Source organism: Sinocyclocheilus grahami, unplaced genomic scaffold (assembly GCF_001515645.1).
Source record: "Sinocyclocheilus grahami isolate Dianchi unplaced genomic scaffold, SAMN03320097.WGS_v1.1 scaffold1.1, whole genome shotgun sequence".
NCBI lineage: Eukaryota > Metazoa > Chordata > Actinopteri > Cypriniformes > Cyprinidae > Sinocyclocheilus > Sinocyclocheilus grahami.
Window position 1 is genome coordinate 2,333,921 of NW_015505180.1, and position 18,949 is coordinate 2,352,869.

Here is an 18,949-nt window from a genome sequence, read left to right on the forward strand (position 1 = left end):
CATTAGTTAGCATAAACTGCCAATGAAAAATTCTTCTGAAAATTCATTAATCTTAGGTATTCCAATATTTAATAACACGTTGTTAAAATCGAAAGTTGCAACTGTGTTATTTAATGAGCTAACATGAACTAAGACTTAATAACTAATAATTAATAACTTCAGTAGCAAATGTAGCTATTGCTCATTGTGAATGCTAATGCATTAACTACGGTTAACTAATGAGGTCTTATTGTAAAGGGATACCTATTGGTCTTTATAGTACTTTCTGTATTGCTTTATTGCATTTAAATGTTCAGTTATTTTTGTTATAAGAAAAAAGTTATTAAACCTGTTATACTGTATTATGACAGCACTTTTTTAAAACTAAATTTCAATACCGTGATAATACCGTATACCGTGATAAAAGCATTAGCAATTAATCGCAACATGAAAATTTGATACCGGCATATCCCTAGCTGTAACATGGTGTAACATGGTGTAGGCTAGTTCAGCTGTACTGGGCAACGCTGGTAAAATAATGCTACCTTCAGTGACGCTATGCTCTGCTATGCAATGCTCTGCTCATATGCTCTGATAATAATAGCTTTGTAGGACTATACATTATTTGGATAATTAGTCCAAAAAAAAACTTATATCTGATTCTGTTACATAGAGGTGAATAAAAATAATATATTGATATTTAATATTAAGGTAACACTTTTCAATAAGGTTCCATTAGTTAATGTTAGTTAAAGTTAATGTATTAACTATCATGAACGAACAATGAACAACACATTTATTACAGTATTTATTCATCTTTCTTAATGATGTTAGTTAATGAGAATACAGTTATTCACTGTTAGTTCATGTTAATTCAGAGTGCATTAACTGTTAACAAGCACAACTGTTGATTTTAATAATGCATTAGTAAATGTTGAAATTAACATGAACTAAGATTAGTAAATGCTGAAGAACAGATGTTGTCAAAGTTTGACAACACAAAGTTGACGACAGGTTGTAGGGTTTGTGGGGGGCTCCATATGTGTTGTAAGACACCGTAGGAGATTGGGGGATGTGGCATTATGTGTGTGTCCCCAAGAGACTTACAGCTGTCACTCAGATGCAGGAGAAGAAGTGTGAGCTCACCTCACACACTCTTTGACACCACCCACATGTTTGACCACACACACACACTTTTCCCAGTCTGACAGAAATGCACTGCACACACCTGCCAAAACAGCACACAAGGACAGCTAATGGATCTGTGGTTGGCGACAGGTTCCTAAACAAACTGTTTAAAACCCTGAAATGCACCAGAGACATTACTGTGACAATTCACTCCATCGCTCTGCATGACGCTGATAGCAAGTTACTCATTAATACGATCAACTAAATTTAGACACACTGCCCACCCTCACACACACACACACACTCACACCCATGGATATGACAAGCATGGTCAACAAAAAACGCAGAGCAGACATGCCTATTCATTGAGTCATTGTAAAGAGGACGGATGGTCATCATACAGATCCCGTTTGTCAGAAACTTGCACAAACAAAACAGAAGAAGTGTTAATGACTCTGACCTTTACACAAAGTTTCAACATCATCAGTTTTTCCATTCAGAACTCTTTCTATTTTAAACATTCACTTTAAGATGAAGTTCCATGAGGAAATATCCTCATTTCTGTAAGTCAATTAAAGTTCCTTAAAGACATCCGCTATATTTATCTTTAATAACCTTTTATTTCATTCCTAGACAAGCACAGTGCATTGATTTATCTGCCAGACTAATTATTCAGCCGATACTTGGCCAATAATAGTGCCCACTGGGTGAATGAACAAATTCGCCAGTTTTTAAACCTTGTCAATAAATGATAAAAAAATTGAGTAAACAATATTGAATTTCAGCGAGGGATGTACCACAATTAAAAATTTAGTCTATATCAAAAAGTCGATGATATATTTTTTTCAGACATTTTTTTGATAACCAATAAATGGCCAATATTAAAATTCAAGGCTGCCTAAATAAAGAAAAAATAAAACACTAAAAACTAGTTAATCTAGCAGCAGTCTTATCAATTAATAATAAAATAAACTAATTTAGTAAACAGTGAAAATTATTGACACTATTATTAAAAATCTAGATTGTATAATTAATAATTTATTAATAATATAATTTCAGTCATTTTTTGATAACCAATAAATGGCCAATATTACAATTCTATAGTATATTTTCAAGAAAACACTAAAAATTATTGAATCTACAAACAGTCATGTAAATTAATAATAATAATAATAATATATTTTCAGACATTTTTTGATAACCAATAAAATGGCAGATACGAAGAGCTATACATTGTCTATATATAAAGAACAAAACACAAAAAAATTATAATTTTCCAACTGCCTGATAAATAAATAAAAACAACGAGTAAATTGCATTTTAAAAGCCAATAATGTATTTTCTAGACATTTTTAACCGATAAATTGCCTATATAAATTTACATTACATTACATTTAACAATATTATTAAATTATTAGTGTTTAAGATCACTCTTGTCATCATCTTACATATAGTTCTAAATGTAATCTAAATGTAAAAAATAGTGGAAATTAAATATCCATTATCAGCTGATTTATATCCAAAAGACCAATACCGATAAAATAAAATAAATTTGAATTGAAAAAATTAAATAAAATTATGAAAATCTGTGAATAATCAATATGGCACCATCATTTCTAGCCACAATTTCCACAGTACTCTATTAGCATTACATCAGCTACCCTGCTCTCTAGGTATCAGCTGATGAAAAACCCATACTGATCGAGCACTAACTCGGAGCGAAACAGCTCTTATATCGTAGAACTCTCTCAGAAAAAGCAGGACTATGCCTTCTCAGTATGGAAGGACATTTGTGTGGTTATCTATACACAAATCAATGACTGCTGAAGTGTGTGAACTGAATATAAACAACATTTAGGAGAAGCACAGGCACAAATTCCCATGATCCTACAACATAATATCTCTCATGATGAGTATTAATGCACCAGGCCAACAGCTTAAACGGAAGTCTGAAATAAACATATCCTTTGTCCCCTGATAACATGAAGGGTGATGTGAGCAAATGAATCTGCCTGCTCCAACCCCAGAAGACATGAGCTCTAGGACATCACAACATGCCCTGGCATGTCTCCATCTTACACTTCCTCTCCACCTCACTCCCAATAATTAAATACGATGCCTAAAAGCCACATTCTGAGTTAAATAAAGCTGACTGGAGGGGGGAAACGAGGTTGTATCAGGCATTGTGGTGGCTATCGCCTTTGTGCGGCTTTTTCATTATTCTCAGCACAATCTACCAGTGCAGATCTATTAGCGTAACATAGGCCTAAATTAGCACCCATAGAAATTCATTAGCATCACCGTATATGAGGATTCAGAGTTGAAGTGCTTTTCTCAGACTGACAAGATGCTTGCTTCAATTGCAACAGCTGACAGAGAAGGGCAACCTGCACAAGGCTGTTCTGCATTAAAAATGACCGTGAATTTAACGGTAAAAGACTGTAAAAATGCTACAGTAAAAACCTGTTAAATGGTTAACAGTAAATTCCCCTACTACATACGGTGAAAAACTGTATTGGACATTACATGTATTGGACATTAATTTTACTGTAGTATATCATTTTTGGATAAACCTTAGCTATGGTTCAGTTGGAAGATTTCGCCAGTGCTGTCCCGCGAACGCGAGGTCTTACTTTCCCGGAGAAGGGATTATTATAATTTTTTTTAACAAAACGAGATTTAAGACAAATTATAAATTAAATGTGTGCTTTTATTATTGCTTGGACAAAATGCTGCACATTTCTTTGTGAAATTGAAATATAATAATATACTAATATAGCACTTGCATATTATTGCTCTTTTGTTGGTTATGATTGCTTCAATTGTCCTCATTTGTAAGTCGCTTTGGATAAAAGCGTCTGCTAAATTACAAAATTTAAATATAATGTAAATGTAAATAACAAAACTAAATTGAAATTTTAAAACAAGCCCCAAATCAAATAAATAACACAAATAAAAGAAATATCTTCATATAAACAAAGTAAGGCTTTGTCTGTGCTCTTTCCATTTAAAATTAGAGGCAACCACTGCATTTTAATCTTGATCCAAACAAAGATGCTGCATACATGCAACATGAGCAGTTTTTAAACTAAATTAGATTGTATAGTTTCGAAATTTGAAGCAAAAACAGAATGGTTTGTCTTCAGTTGTGTGAAACTATAAATAAAAATATCTGCATGAAACAGCAAAGCTGAATGAGATGCAGATTCACTCTCTGCCAGCAGGTGGCGCTTAAAGCGTTTCCTTGGTTTCCACTTTAAACAAAGCAGCTTATGAACTTTAATATGCATTATCCAGAGGCAAGATGAAAAGAAAAAATACCATCTAAACTTTTCTAAAGACAGTAAGTTCCCCTCAGACATGCATTCATATAAACTCCTACCCCTAAATTAATCGCGATTTGTTTAGCATCTCAACCGATTTGAATCGTAACATATTTGAATCGATTTTCAACCGGCTCGCAGTTAATCGTTACATCCCTAGTAGATGCATGCTGATTTTATCAGACGATGCCACGATTATAAATGAGTGACTCCTGGTTAACATTAAAAGGGGTCGTGTTTAGTCGCTATTTAGTGTGGTATTTTTTGACATTATTCACTCATCATGACAGTAAAATAGGGCATTCTAAGTCAATATACTGCAGTATTTCCTCTCTCAATCAGTAGAGAATATGGTTAACACCCGTTCTTGCATGAAAAAAAAAATACCGTCATGTACCGTGAAACCGGTATAATTTTGAAAAATACCGTGATATAAAATTTTGGTCATACCGCCCAGCACTAGTACAAAGGTTATTTGACCTTAAAGGGACATCAGCCTTAATGAGAGTTCATGAATGAAACACGCTTTTGAGTCAGTTCTTTTCAATGAATTGGTTGATCCGGTTCACAAAACCAACCTGAATGATCTGTTCATGAATCAAACTGATCTGTTCCACTCACTGACTAAATGATCCAGTCACAGCAGTTAACATAAATTATCATGAAAAACATCTTAAAGGGAGTTCTGTCATTATTTATTCATGTTTATGTCGTAAAGGTGACTTTTTTTTTTAAAACATCCTGGCCAATTTATTTTAATGTACATCAGTAAATGAGAATTGGGACTGTTAAACTGTTAAACTAAAGACTGTTTAATTATTTAACTGATAATTAAAGCAAAATAAAAGTATCATAAAAGGTAGTTCATATGACTTCTGCAATATATTCCAAGACATTCAATAACTTGACATCAGCCTTAATGAGTTTATGAATGAATCGCTCTTTTGAGTCAAATCTAATGGCACATTAATGATGCTTTTGCAACCTTCAGTCATTCTTTGTAACTAAATGACAAAGTTCCACAGAAGTATCTCATAAGAGTTTGAAAACAATATGAGGGTGATTAAAATCAATTTGCATTTTTAGGTGAACCTTCCCTTTAAGATAAAAGTGCTGTTCTGAGATCGGTTTATGCGTGACTAAGCATATTTTATAATATTATTCAAAAATTGTGCCCACAGCACGAATAGAAAATTAATAATTAAGTTACATAATTATGAGCAAAAAAAAGAAAACTTATTCAAATAAAATTCTACTCCTGCGCCAAGAGTGTTCTTTAGAATCATAATTCAGAACGACAGAAAGAAAAGCCATTGTGATTAGCTCATAACTGAGTGGGCTACTCAGGAAGTGAGAATGGCTGAGTGAACATCCAGACCACAGATGGGCTTATCCAGGGGGCCCGGCGGAGATGTACGAACAAGGACAACGGAACCACTCTACACGCTTTCAGCAGAAAACACACCACGTCACCTATCTTTAACACCAATTATTCAGCACTATCACTCTCATAACAATCAACACTCTGATATCACAGACCAAAGGACCTGTTGAGACACAAGTCAGTGACTCAAAACAGGAAGATGAGGGTTTCACATGATTATCATGATTCTTTAATCAAGTCAGCTCCATGTTCTATGGGCGACATGAACAAACACAAACACACAAAGTCCTCAGGAAGTGCATGAATGAGGCCACTGTGTACTGATGCGTGTTCCTCAAAGAGAAACACAAATAAACACAGTCATTGCTCATAAAAGACGAAGAATGAAGGAAGAAAGAGGGGTAAAAAGAGTGTGTACTCTCTCTCCATGCTCTCTGTTTTTGACCATTGATCTTTGGCCTTGAGGGGGCCGGATAACTTCCTGCTATGAATTGCCCAAGCAATAGGAACGTTCTCACACAGAAGAATCAAAACAAAGTTTTGCGACTGTTTATGCATATTCAGTAACTAACTATAATAAATTACTTATTTAAATAATAATTAGGGCAAATTAGGTTTCCAGTTTCAAACCAAGTAGTTACTCAGATATCAGGCAACAAATGTTAATTGTTAATAATACCCATTAAAGGAGCTAATAGTCTACTAATTACAGTCATCAAATCCATGCAAGCCCACTGAAATAAATGCAATCCAAAACACTCCAGGTTTTTACATTATATGTAGTAGTTGAGATTTGGTTAGAAGGGCTTAAGCACACAGAATGGAAATATTTCCCAGAAACACTATGTATTTGTGTAAAAAAAAAAAAAATTCCAAGTTTTAATTATTTAATTCCAAACAATTATTGAAGAATGTTTTATAAGAAAACACTATTTCAGTATTTCTACTTCAGAACTTCATGTTTTCAATGGGTCGCTTGCCATTTCTTTGTAATGAATTGCAAAATTTACTACCAATTTCTGAGTTACAATTGTTTCTACACCATTTTTTTTTTCACTGTATCAGATGCTGTTTGTCATCAACATCCATCTGGAATAACCATCCAGGTGAGCTTTTCAAGTTGCCACTGAGCATCACTATCAATGTAAACTTGGACTTGAACTTTCAAGTAAAAGGTTTGCCAGTTAAGCCAAGCCTCAAAGTAGCCTTTAACTCTTATACAAACATTCAAAGTGATCATCAGTTGTGTAATACTGCCAGCAATGAACTTCACTGCAATACAAACAGCAACGCAGCCACCCAATTACAGAACAGAGGGAAATTTGATTACCTCATTATAGTTGATTTGATCACAACAGCTTGTATAATATGAGAGCCGGTTGTAATTGGGAGAAGAAACAAGCCAGGAGAAAATGAAATGAAGGTAAGTGAAACTCATCAGACGATGACAACAGGAACAGAGATACTGTAGCTCAGCTTTCTGCTCTATCCTCAGTCTGTGACAAATGTTTCACGGCCAATCAAACACAATATGTATTACTAAATATCCCATCATTAAACCTGGTTTTACATCACTAAAGAGCATCTTAGGTGGGATAGTGCTGCACTATTAGGACAGTATATGTCAAGCATCAGCACAGTGTTAAGAGGAACAAACATCCGGCTAAAGCAAACAGAAAGAGTAACTAGAGTTTGAGTTTTCAGTAACATGCTAACATGTCATGTGTAAACCCGAAAAGCTTGTTTCTTCGAGACCTTGGAGGACTGAAGGCAAATATGTGCTGCATAAAACCGACCGAACAGAAGCCAATGTGGCACTTATAAATGTCATATCATGGTACTAAGATTTTTTTTTTTTCACATATAGTAATGTCTTTGGATATGTACCATGGTACTACTATAGTGTTTTGGACACAGTGCCATGGTAATATTGGAAATACCCTGGAATGTCATGTAAACACCATGGTAAAGAATGTCAGTACTGGTACTTTTTTATGAGACATTAATATCTCTCCACGTTCTCGCGACCCCCGGGCGTGTTTTATCGCTTATTTACATATTTTAACCATCAACGGAAAGCTGAAACAATACGTTACAAAGCTTGCATGTCAAAGAGACGCGATGTTATTGTTGTGTTACAAAGCTCCAAAAGCGGCGACTGCGAATCCACTTAAATCTACTGCTTCAGCCTGGTTTAATTTGAAAGAATGTCACAAATGTAGCAAGAACAGATAAAGTCTGAATGAGGAAAGCGCAAGACTCAAGAAATGCAAGCGATTAGGTTGTTTTAAACGTTTACAAATATGTGCGGCCAAGAAATGTAAACCACGCAGTTAAAACAAACAGAAAGTTGAACGCTCACTCACCTTTCTGAGGAACAACTCGCGATGGCCGATCAAGATTTCTGTTCGGAAACTGCCAGAGAGCGATCGCGATGAAAGCTTTACATCATTCGTCTTCCAAGTGGATCGCTGAAGCTAGTGGGGAGGGGGGAAGAGTATCCCTTGCGAAAAGCCGGGGAGGCAGTCCACTTTGCTAGGGAAATCCGAAGAAGTATGGGCGACGTTGGGAAACCAGCGTCGAAAACAATTCCAGGGCTTTTCCACGCCCTGTAGGCTGAGCTTCAGATACGCCGTCAGGTGCGCATGAAGTATGAATGTTCACGGGTACCTGTGTGAGTGCTGAAGGAGACCCGGTGAAGTAAAAGTCCCTACAGCTGATGTATGAGGACACAGGACTCATCTGGACCTGCCCGATTGACCAGAAGGAGCACTCGCGCGCTCTCTCACCCGTTCTCTCTCTCTCTCTCTCACACACTCACACACACACACACACACACTTTCAATTTCAGGATTTTATATGCATTTTTAAATGCAGTGACATAATAAAATAAAATAAATACAATATACAATATGATGGATATAAATTAAAATGTCATAGCATGCGTTGTTGCCAAAGCATCAATACACAAAAAGTCACATAACAAAATAAAGCAAAGTTAATCAATTAAAATGACGATTTAGTCAAATAAATGTCCAGGAATCATCTTCAAGGCTTCAATACAATGGCATTAAAAAATAAATAATTAAATTAAATTATACCAATAAGCTGCAAGTATTTTTTATAAAATAATAATTGCAATAATAATTAAAAAAAAACAGATAACATGTATTTGTATTTTATGGTATACATTGTTGACAAAGCATACGCTGTAAAAAAAAATCTGTGACATTTACGGTAAAATACCGGCAGCTGTGGTTGCCAGAACTTCACAGTAAAAAATATGGTAGCAACATTTTAGGTTTTACAGACTTAGCTTAAATTCACAATAAAATACCGTATTTCATTAACTGATGTATTGTTAATAAACCAAAATATTGAAGTACTAATATCTGTTTTGAACCATTGTAATGCACTGATAACCACCAAAAACTGGTGGTGATGAGAAAGTTACATGATGAACCAACGCTCATCACAAACAGATTTTATACGAGCTGAGGAGGGCAATACTTATATATAGAAGGTGCAAAGTGAAGTTCCACACTAAGTTCACTGTAAATTATACAACTTTTTCTTTTCACTTCCAAAAAACTTATTTTTAACAGTATTTTACTGTAAAATTATATTAAATGTAATTACATTTATTCACCGAATATAGTATGGAAACTTACTGTTAACCAGTTAACAGGTTTTTACTGTAGCATTTTTACAGTCTTTTACTGTTAAAATCTCAATCATTTTTTACAGTGTACACAATACACAAAAAGAGTTGCATGGTAAAATAAAATGTTACCAAATATACTAGTTTCAGAAAAGTTAATACATTGAAAAAAAAATGCATACAGTACAATTAAAAATGCATTCAAACTGTTTCTGACATTGTCAGTTTTTTTTTTCAAACTATATCTCTGTTATATTTACATTTGTTATATCTATCTTTACTTAATACTTCAATAACTTAATACTTTTTTATCTCTGATGGCGATGGGACGTTCTTCCAGATGATACTTTATGTTTAGACCCCGTAGATCCATCCTGCCTATTTCAGTCTTCAAAATTGTGCGAAAAAGCATTTTCCAGAGTGGAGGTAGGAATCAGAAAGAGTTCTTTGCGCTAACCTTTCTTCAGACACCATTGAGGCCTCCCACAGGCCCCCTGCTGTGAAGCCTGAGCTGGAATAAAATAATGATCTTTTCCTCTCCCATTTACAGTAAATCTGAGATTTGCGGTAATCTGACTCATGCTGTGACTGAGATTAAGGCCAAACCAATTGTAAATCATAATCAAAGGACAGAAATTGAGGATGGATGCAGAAAATTGTGTTGTGACAACATATTTAAGCCCACCTCTTTCATTATTGCATGTTTATGGCTGCTTTTTTGAAGATTAATGTTTGGCTGAGTAGGAGGAGGATTGACAATAATACATGTTTAGAATAATGACAGATATAATGACAAGTAATGTTTGCAAAAAAAAATAAATAAAACATATTGATTGTGGCTCACATGTAGTTTCTTCAGCTTCCAGCGACGATTCAAGTCTTTTCGAGATATTTTGAGGTACATATTTACTCCTAACAACTTGAGTCACACTGAAAAAAAACGGTTTCGTAACACATTCTTGTGGCACCCTCTACTGTTTGAAATCATAATATCAGCTCAAAATATATAACCTCGGGGGGGGATTTTGAGCTGTGCCCCACCACACCCCGAAAACCCATAAAGTACCGTTTAACGTCAGTAATATTCTCACCGTGTCCGTGTTCTGTTCAACAAGAAACAGACGTTATTTGCATCCGTCCGTAAGCAGCTGAATCTGGCACATCCAGAATGGTGGCAAAGACAGATGAGCAGAAACAGTTACGCTGTCAGTTGGCAGAGAAAGACAATATGCTGCGAGACAGCAAACAGAAGGAGTCGTGAAGAGGGAGGGAGGATAAACATGAACAAAATTGAGCTAGAGCGAGAAATTAAAGAAGTTTACAAAGAGAGACAGACAGCGAGGGAGAGAGACTGTTTATTTAATGGAGGTTAAAACACTCTTTCACTTGATGCTTGGGACGTGTAGAATACTTCCTGTCCTTTACTAACCACCTCAAAAAAAAAACTGCATGCTGAGTCAAGTGACAATACTGAGACCGAGTCAGCTGAAGCGTTACATGAAAGCTGAAGTAAAGCCTCATTCTCAGCTTAGTTACACTCTTAAAAAATAAAGGTGCTTCAAAAGGTTCTTCAAGCGATGCCATAGAAGAACCATTTTTGGTTCCACAAAGAACCATTCAGTCAAAGGTTCTTTAAAGAACCATCTCTTTCTTACCTTTTTATAATCTGAAGAACCTTGTTTCGCAACAAAGAACCTTGTGTGAAACAGAAAGATTCTTCAGATGTTAAAGGTTCTTTATGGAACCATTTAGACAAAAAGGTTCTTCTATGGCATCGTGAAGCACCTTTATTTTTAAGAGTGTATGGGGAACTGAAACTTTCTCAAAGAGGTTATGTTTGACCCCCTGGCCTCCCTCTGCATCCCTCTGTCCCCAGCCACAGCACCTCGTCCCAGGCTCTGGGTGTCACCACAGGGCTTTGATGGCTCACACATGGGCTGCTTCCTGTACTACTTCCTGTGGTTAATGGGGGAGAGGCTGGGCCAGGACTGTCTCTAGAAAAACACAGGGGATGTGACTGTTTGCGTGCACACACACACACACACACACACACACACACACACACACACACACACACACACTTTTTATTAAGTAACTACTATGTACTTCATTTAATTTAGTCATTTAATACAATGCACTTATTGTGTAGATACATATATTTACATTGTATCAAATACTTTCATGTAATTTTTTCTTTTTTGTCTGGTACCCAAAATGGTAGGTAAAGAAATGAGCACTCAACATGTCCGCTGACAAAGACAACACATAGACCAGAGAGCGCAAGGCCTGAGTGAACTTGAACCGCACGCTCACACAAAAGACAAGATACTCGTTTTTTCTGGTACCCAAAACCTGTTAACAGCAAGTCTTGTCCTTCACTGCATTTTTTTGTCTAGCACCCAAAACTGTATTCAGAGTCGTCAGAGGCAGACAGAGGAAGAGCAGAAAGCAGAAGATGGAGTGATTGTAAAATGAGCAGAGTTTATTGAATAATCTTTGTTGCATGTGTTTCAATGTTCAGTCAAACTTCGTCTGACCAGCAGAAATAAAACAGATTTTTTTCACAAGTAATAGCAATGGAAACATCCTCCAGTGATGTCATAAACTTGAAATTGAGACATTCTCTTATCTCTAACATGCTTGCAAAGACAACACAGCACACAACATAAGACTAAACCATAATTGAAAAATATTATGAGATAATACAAAATATAGAATGAATGATCAATGTCTGAATCAATGGTTTAAAAGGATTATGATTAAATGATAAATGATTATAAATGATAGAATGAACATAAAAAAACAACGTAAATGTATGATTGCTTTCTTGAAGCAACACGCACACAGGTTGCTACAAAGAATCCTTAAATCCTTCAGCTCTCATGCAGTACCTAGAGAATGAGTATCTTTTTGGCTGGTGAGTACATGGCACTCCAGCTAAGGCGATTCTCTTAATGTCCTCCTGCTTGATGCCCAAGTTAGAGGTTTTTGTTGTGCCAGAGATCTGTCCCTTCACTGGCCCTTCCTGGGGAACAAACTTTAATGAAAAGAGAAGAGTAAAGATAAAAGAGGCCTATAACACTCAAAACCATAAACTAGAGCAGTGATGGACAATTCCAGTCCTGGAGGACCACTGTACTGCATCAGTTTAGCTCAATCCCCAATCAAACATACTTGAAAAACCCAACAAAAGTCTAAAGGATTGTTTGAAAATTACAGGCAGGTGTGTTTGATTAGGGATGGAACTAGTTACAAAGATCACCCATAACCAGGTATGCACATAAGTTTTTCAGTCTGGTTCTTATGAGAGCACCTGGAGATTTGGTTTGGTGCTCACACTGCACTTAGTGTGACCCACTAAATATAATGCTAATATTTACATTTTATTTCTTTTTTACTTTTTTATTTGTTATATGTATTTTCATCACTTTCAAACTTAAAATCAGTAAGCTTTTATTTTGGCGAGTCACTGGTTTTAACACTGCTATATGAAGCGCATCAGTGAATGAAATGTCACATTTTTGTTTAGTTTTTTTCCGATATCGGCCACGCAGCCTAGATTTATGCTTTGAGTTAAAACAGAAATTTTAAACAATACTAAAGTTAGTTGATCTAAAACAGTAATTTGTACATTAGCAGCTGTCAACCATGTCGGTACACAAATGAGTGGTCTGAATTTATCCAACACATTTTTTCATTTTGGTTGTGCATGTGCACCTATTCACCACTTATGTGCATAACCTCCCCATAACCATTGTACCTTTGAGTGTATCATTTGCCAGATCATGGCGCCATCATTAGAGTATCAGATGGATTCAACAAAAGACTAGAGTGAGAGACTGAGTTTGTGACTACCAGTGCAGCCATCATTTAGGCATGAGAAATGGAGAAGAGGATGAAAAGAAATTGTGTTTTCTGGGGAAGATGAAGAGTGGAAATTTATGAAGTGCATTTGAACCAGGAATGGTGAGTTTTGTAATCGGTGACATCAGGCCAATGAGATATTCTTGGATGCATTTTGAGCTTAGCTTTAAGTGTGACTGAATCTAGTGTTAGCAAAGTTTAAAATAGGGTCGGGCGACAGTAACGAGAAAAGAATTGTCCTCACGTCAGTGATCTTTGGAGGAGGACACTGCTTCAGCTCCTGGTTGCACAGGTCTCTGTAGATGCAGGATTTTGTGGTGTCGCACCAAACGCAGTTATACTTCTGATCAGCGTTCTTACACAGACTGCAGTCCTCACGTCTAACTGAACAGTTGTAGAGCACCACTGGGTAGAAAAGGTGGAAAGACTTAAATAACTGAATCAAAAAAGGTTCCCTTGTCTTTTGGATTTGTAGAGAAATAAAAATTAAACACTGCTGTTTATCACTATGTTTTTGGAAATTGATTTATGCATATTAGGCTATTTACTGTTTTATGTGGTGATTTTTTGAGTCACATTTAGCGCAAAGATTTGTTTTCCAGTTTGATGCTGTGTCAAACTGTCCTGTGGCAGATAAATACTGCTCAGAATATGTAGGCTGACACTAATATATTTTTAAAGATACTGGCCCCTTAAAAAGTGTCAATGTACCATAGTTAGCTACATGTAGTTATTATGTTGTAGCATCACTTACTACATTTTCATAAAGTGTAAATTCTGTAAACTATGATTAATTTAAATGTACCTCTGAGGGTGCTGTCAATCTTCCTGTCCGTGATTTTATCCTTTATGTAGAACGCCACATTCACCTCTGGCTCCTTGTCATATTCAAACTGGCATAAAAATAGTAGAAAGTGTCATTAAACACACACACAGATACAGACAAACACATCACTGCATCTGGAACAACTGTGTGCTGCAGAAAATTCTCCCCTGCCAAAGTGATGTCTTTGTGTTTGTTACGCCCACAGAGGACTGAGCCCAACACACACGTGCAGCTCAATAGCTGTGAATGCCATATTGTTTGGTGCTCAAACTCCAGAAACAAATCAATGTGTGAACAGAGAAGTAGAAAGTGAGGAAGACATAATAGGAGGAATACGATTGGAGCATACTGACCTCAAATCCCTCAAATCTGTACTTTGACCCATCAGCCTCCACAGTCACCTCGCCCACCTGTTTCATGAGCTCAGTGCCGATCTGAAAGGTTTTCCCCTGAGAGAGATGAAGAAAGAGTAATGCTGTTTATGCAGACTCTAATAACAATAAAAAATCATGCTGACAAATTGCCTCACTGAGATATTGGGTAAATATATTTCTTTATTGCATCTTTATAGCTCACCTAAATATTTTATTCTGATTGGTCGATGGTTCTGTAATAATATCTAGTTGTTGCTAGTAATATTTTACTATATTGCCATGTACAAAGGTCAAATCAATTTACATATCATTTTCTAACTGGACATTATCTGTCAAGTTTACAGACATTTACTTTAACACTACACTCAATGCAATGCGTACATCTAAATATGTGTAAAATACCTGTGAAAAAATAAATATGGAACATTCTTGCATATTACCATATGGACCATTCAAAATCATTTTAATTTAAATAAATCAATATCATACCTCAATTTATGTACAGTATTTAATAAGAAGCAGTGTAAAAAGCCAGATAACACATAGCCAGTTGGTCATTATTACAAAATAAACCCCTTCAGGAAGATACAAGGCCATCCCAATCACCTTTTTTTGACATATTATCCAACTGACTGTACATTATCCATTACATATCTTAATATATATATATATATATATATATACTCCAGGATATTGCCTGCATGCATTTTAAATACTATTATACTAAATGCAACAAAAACACAATGTACAATAAGTAATGCATGTACTTTACCAAATATTTATCCAGATTTGTGCCCTGAAATTGGATGGGGTTTTTAATTCCAACAGGAATAAGCAGGGGTTCTGGGATCTCAAACTGAGGACACCTGTCATCCTGCAAGAATCATAGAAAAAATTTTTTTTTAAATAAAACTGTTATTATTCCTCTTTTGTCACCAAAGATGATGGCTTACCATATATTAAAGCACAAACAGTCATATTAATTTATATACGCATACATTCATCCTAATATGACTCACCTGCATGTGTTGAATGATATGATCACCCTTGACAGTGTCATCTCTATCACTGCATGTGTGATCCTGAATATTCCATTGGCAGCCCCACTTACTGGTCACACATGCAATGCATCTGCAGAACACAAAACCGGCCAATCAAAAGACAAATCTAAATAAATGCTACATGGAGTACACATTTTTAACATTTTTAAAATGGCCTGATACTTACGGTGTATTCTCCGATCTCTTTACCACGACTGCACAGTTGTAGAACTCAAATGCACCAAATGCCACTTCAATGCCGTCGTTTATTTGGTACATCACTGGCACTGCCACAAAATCTACATGAATGCATATGGGAAATAGGAATAATATCAGCTTTACAGCGGTAGTAATTCAGGAGTTATTAAAAATACAATTCGTCAGCCAATGAACTTCAAATGCTCAACAGGTTCTAGCAACAGCAAGGTCATGGGTTTCATTCCCAAGGAAAGCACAGCTTGATAAAAGTAACTCTAGAATCAATAAGTTAAACTTCAGAATCTATCTGCTAATAGATTCAGCTTCAGTGTAATTGTTTCATCTGATAAGTCTCCAAACATGAAGAAATGAAAACCCATTTATGTTTGATGTCACTTTTGGCATTCTGTGAGACAAAGACTCACTGTTCAGTGAGTAAAGGAGGCTGCGAGAGGACGGCTTCATAGTAGGGGATTATTAAAGTTAAAGGCAAACAGGATGCTCTCACCTTCTGTCTCCGGTATGGGTGGTATGTACTCAGAGATTGGGAGATCACAGATGAACCCTGAGTTTTCCATTGTTACCTGACTGCAATAGTCACCAAACACACATGTAAGTCTATCAGGACTGCTGATACTGGTGAGGGAGGGGATGCCAATCATCACCTGCAAGTTTAAACCAGAAAATAAGGATTTAGGAGAAAATAAAATATGTGAAAAATACCAGTTCTCAAAACTTTTTAACATTAAATATATGAGGATTATTGGATTGGGGTTTTTAAATTCTGAATATTGACAAAAAAGTAATTAATTATTACATACTTAAAACATAATGATGATGATGATGATTATAAATATTATTTACTTTTTTTCAATCACTTAATACAATTTTATTGATTTCCATAGCTTTTCCAGTTCTGGAAATCAAAATTTAAAAATTCCATGACCACTTGAGACAAATATAAGAAATGCATGAAAAGTGCTCTGTGCATTCATGTAATATGATATGATAGTTTCAGACGCCTTGTTTAGTTCTTCATTTCAGCTCTTGCAAAAAAGGATTAGACTCTCAGACTGGATCTGTTACAGTCAATAAATATCAATCTTGAGTCAATCATTAAAGAGGTTAGGGTTTGAAATAACTGCAGACCATATCACAGTGTGTGTGTTTGTGTACGAGTTATGCTTTAGTACCTGTGAATTATATGTTTTCTTCCAGCTGATGTTGGGGGGCTCAAAGGACTGAATAGTTAGACATGTTTGTTTTGGACTCCACAACCAGACATTCTCTCCTTCTCCTTTGCGACAATCCTTTTTCCTAGTACAACTGCAGGAGAAAAGCAGACAATCAGCCATTCGCTTTAACTGGACTGCACGCAGATATCTATTACATAGCACTTGCTAAAATGTAATGGAATAAAATTATGCCATATTTCAGAGAATAAACCATTTCAAAATGGAATTTCTAAACAGTTTTCTGTTCTAAAACATAGGTTATTAGGATGGATGTCACATGATCCACAGGAGCCATAGTTCTTAGTTTATTTGTCAGTAGAAATATTAAATTCTATTGTAGTTTGGCAGTGTTATTAATTGCCTTATTTGGCAGTGTTATTAATTGGTAATAAAATGAGTCTAACAGACTTACCGGCCCTCCAGCACACACCAGCCACAGAATGGGTCCCGCTGGGACACACATGATTGACAATCAGTTTTCTGCTCACAGGCCTGTACTGGCACTTTGGTGAGCTACACAAAAGAGAAGCAAGAATCAAGATAACAAAATGTCTCAGGTTACTTATGTAACCTGGTTCCCTGAGAAGTCATGATGTCAATGCTATGGGCACACTTCCAGTCTGAAGGAAATGGTGAATCGAGCCCGTACAAGAGATCTGTCTGGATGGGAATCTCCCAGAGAACGCTGTCTAGGAGAAATATTAGGTCCGAGAACCAAACTTGGGCTAACAGAGCTACAAGCAACAGACCTATTTTGTCTGGGTGTACCCTTGCTAGAACTCCTGTGAACTGAACTATCAGGGGAAATGCATAAAGGCCTTGCTCGCTTCAAACCAAGCAGCTTGATTTCAAACTTTATATTGAATTTATTTCAGAAAAAAAAAAACAAGTAAACAGTCGGCAATTAAATAAGAACAAATAAAAAAAAATAGGAGCAATATCACAAATAAACAAATATATCACAAATATCTAAATAAATAGAACAGAAAAAATATACAAATTAAATAAACAGTGCAAGTTTTTCAGGTAGGTCTAACAGTAGTATTCAGGTAAAGAAATACTACAGAAATTGAAAAAGTAATCAAATGTGAAATAACATTGGATAATCTTCACTCTATAAATAGAATTTTATAAATTGTAAAAAATAAAATAGAATTTGATAAATTTGATAAAATCAAGAAAATACAATTACCCTGCCTCCTTGTCTATTTATTTAGATGATTTTATACATATCTGGCTGACTCTACCTTTGATTGGAACCATGATTGTTGCATTTTATACTTCAATGGTTGAGTATTATTTGCCTTAGCATTTTTGTTTATTATAAAAAGAAACCAAATAAATTTAATTGATTATAAAAACTGCTTATCAAGGACATAATACAAAGAAGTCTTCTGACCAAGTTGGAAGTAATTTGAACTGCTTATAATTTAGACTACTCGACTTACTTTACCTAACCTGAGAAGAAAAACATTAAAGGAGTCATATGATGCTTTTTTAAAGATCATTATTTTGTGTATTTGGTGTAACAGAATATGTTGACATGCTTTAATGTTCAAAAAACACATTATTTTTCAAATACTGTAAATTATTGTAGGTCCTCTATGCCCCGCCTCTCTCAAACACGTAGTTTTCAACAAAGTCCCCTCCTTCCGACAAGCACAGTCTGCTCTGATTGGCCAGCTGACCCAGTGCATTGTGATTGGCCGAACACCGCAAGCACTCGTCGGATATGTAACGCCCCTTACCATAATCGCGAGCTTCATCTTTCAAAATAAATGTAAAGACAGTAAATAATGTCATTAGTTTTACCATCAGTTCAAGCCCGAAAGGGGAACAGAGTGACAGACACAGTGATGAAGCTGGTATGTGTTTGCAGTACACAAGCCACGGTTAAGACAGCTGACTCCACTGTGATGTGACCCTGTCTCTCTCTC

General features: G+C 35.8%; 2 protein-coding genes across 2 annotated transcripts in view; both read right to left on the reverse strand.

Moving 5' to 3' along the window:
• LOC107583013 (plexin-B2-like) overlaps nt 1-8,559 on the reverse strand; it is a 105,220-nt gene extending 96,661 nt beyond the window's left edge. Inside the window, exon 1 of the mRNA XM_016269115.1 lies at nt 8,181-8,559. The gene's annotated coding sequence lies outside the window, so the exon portion shown is untranslated. The remainder of the gene's footprint in view (nt 1-8,180) is intronic.
• A 3,767-nt stretch (nt 8,560-12,326) lies between these two features.
• Nucleotides 12,327-18,949, reverse strand: part of LOC107591620 (plexin-B2-like) — an 8,834-nt gene continuing 2,211 nt past the window's right edge. Inside the window, exons 4-13 of the mRNA XM_016280867.1 lie at nt 17,425-17,525; nt 16,971-17,103; nt 16,286-16,442; nt 15,767-15,878; nt 15,559-15,670; nt 15,312-15,413; nt 14,519-14,614; nt 14,145-14,232; nt 13,584-13,744; nt 12,327-12,512 (exon numbers count right to left, since the gene is read on the reverse strand). Coding sequence (XP_016136353.1) covers nt 12,327-12,512; nt 13,584-13,744; nt 14,145-14,232; nt 14,519-14,614; nt 15,312-15,413; nt 15,559-15,670; nt 15,767-15,878; nt 16,286-16,442; nt 16,971-17,103; nt 17,425-17,525 — 1,248 coding nt within the window. The remainder of the gene's footprint in view (nt 12,513-13,583; nt 13,745-14,144; nt 14,233-14,518; nt 14,615-15,311; nt 15,414-15,558; nt 15,671-15,766; nt 15,879-16,285; nt 16,443-16,970; nt 17,104-17,424; nt 17,526-18,949) is intronic.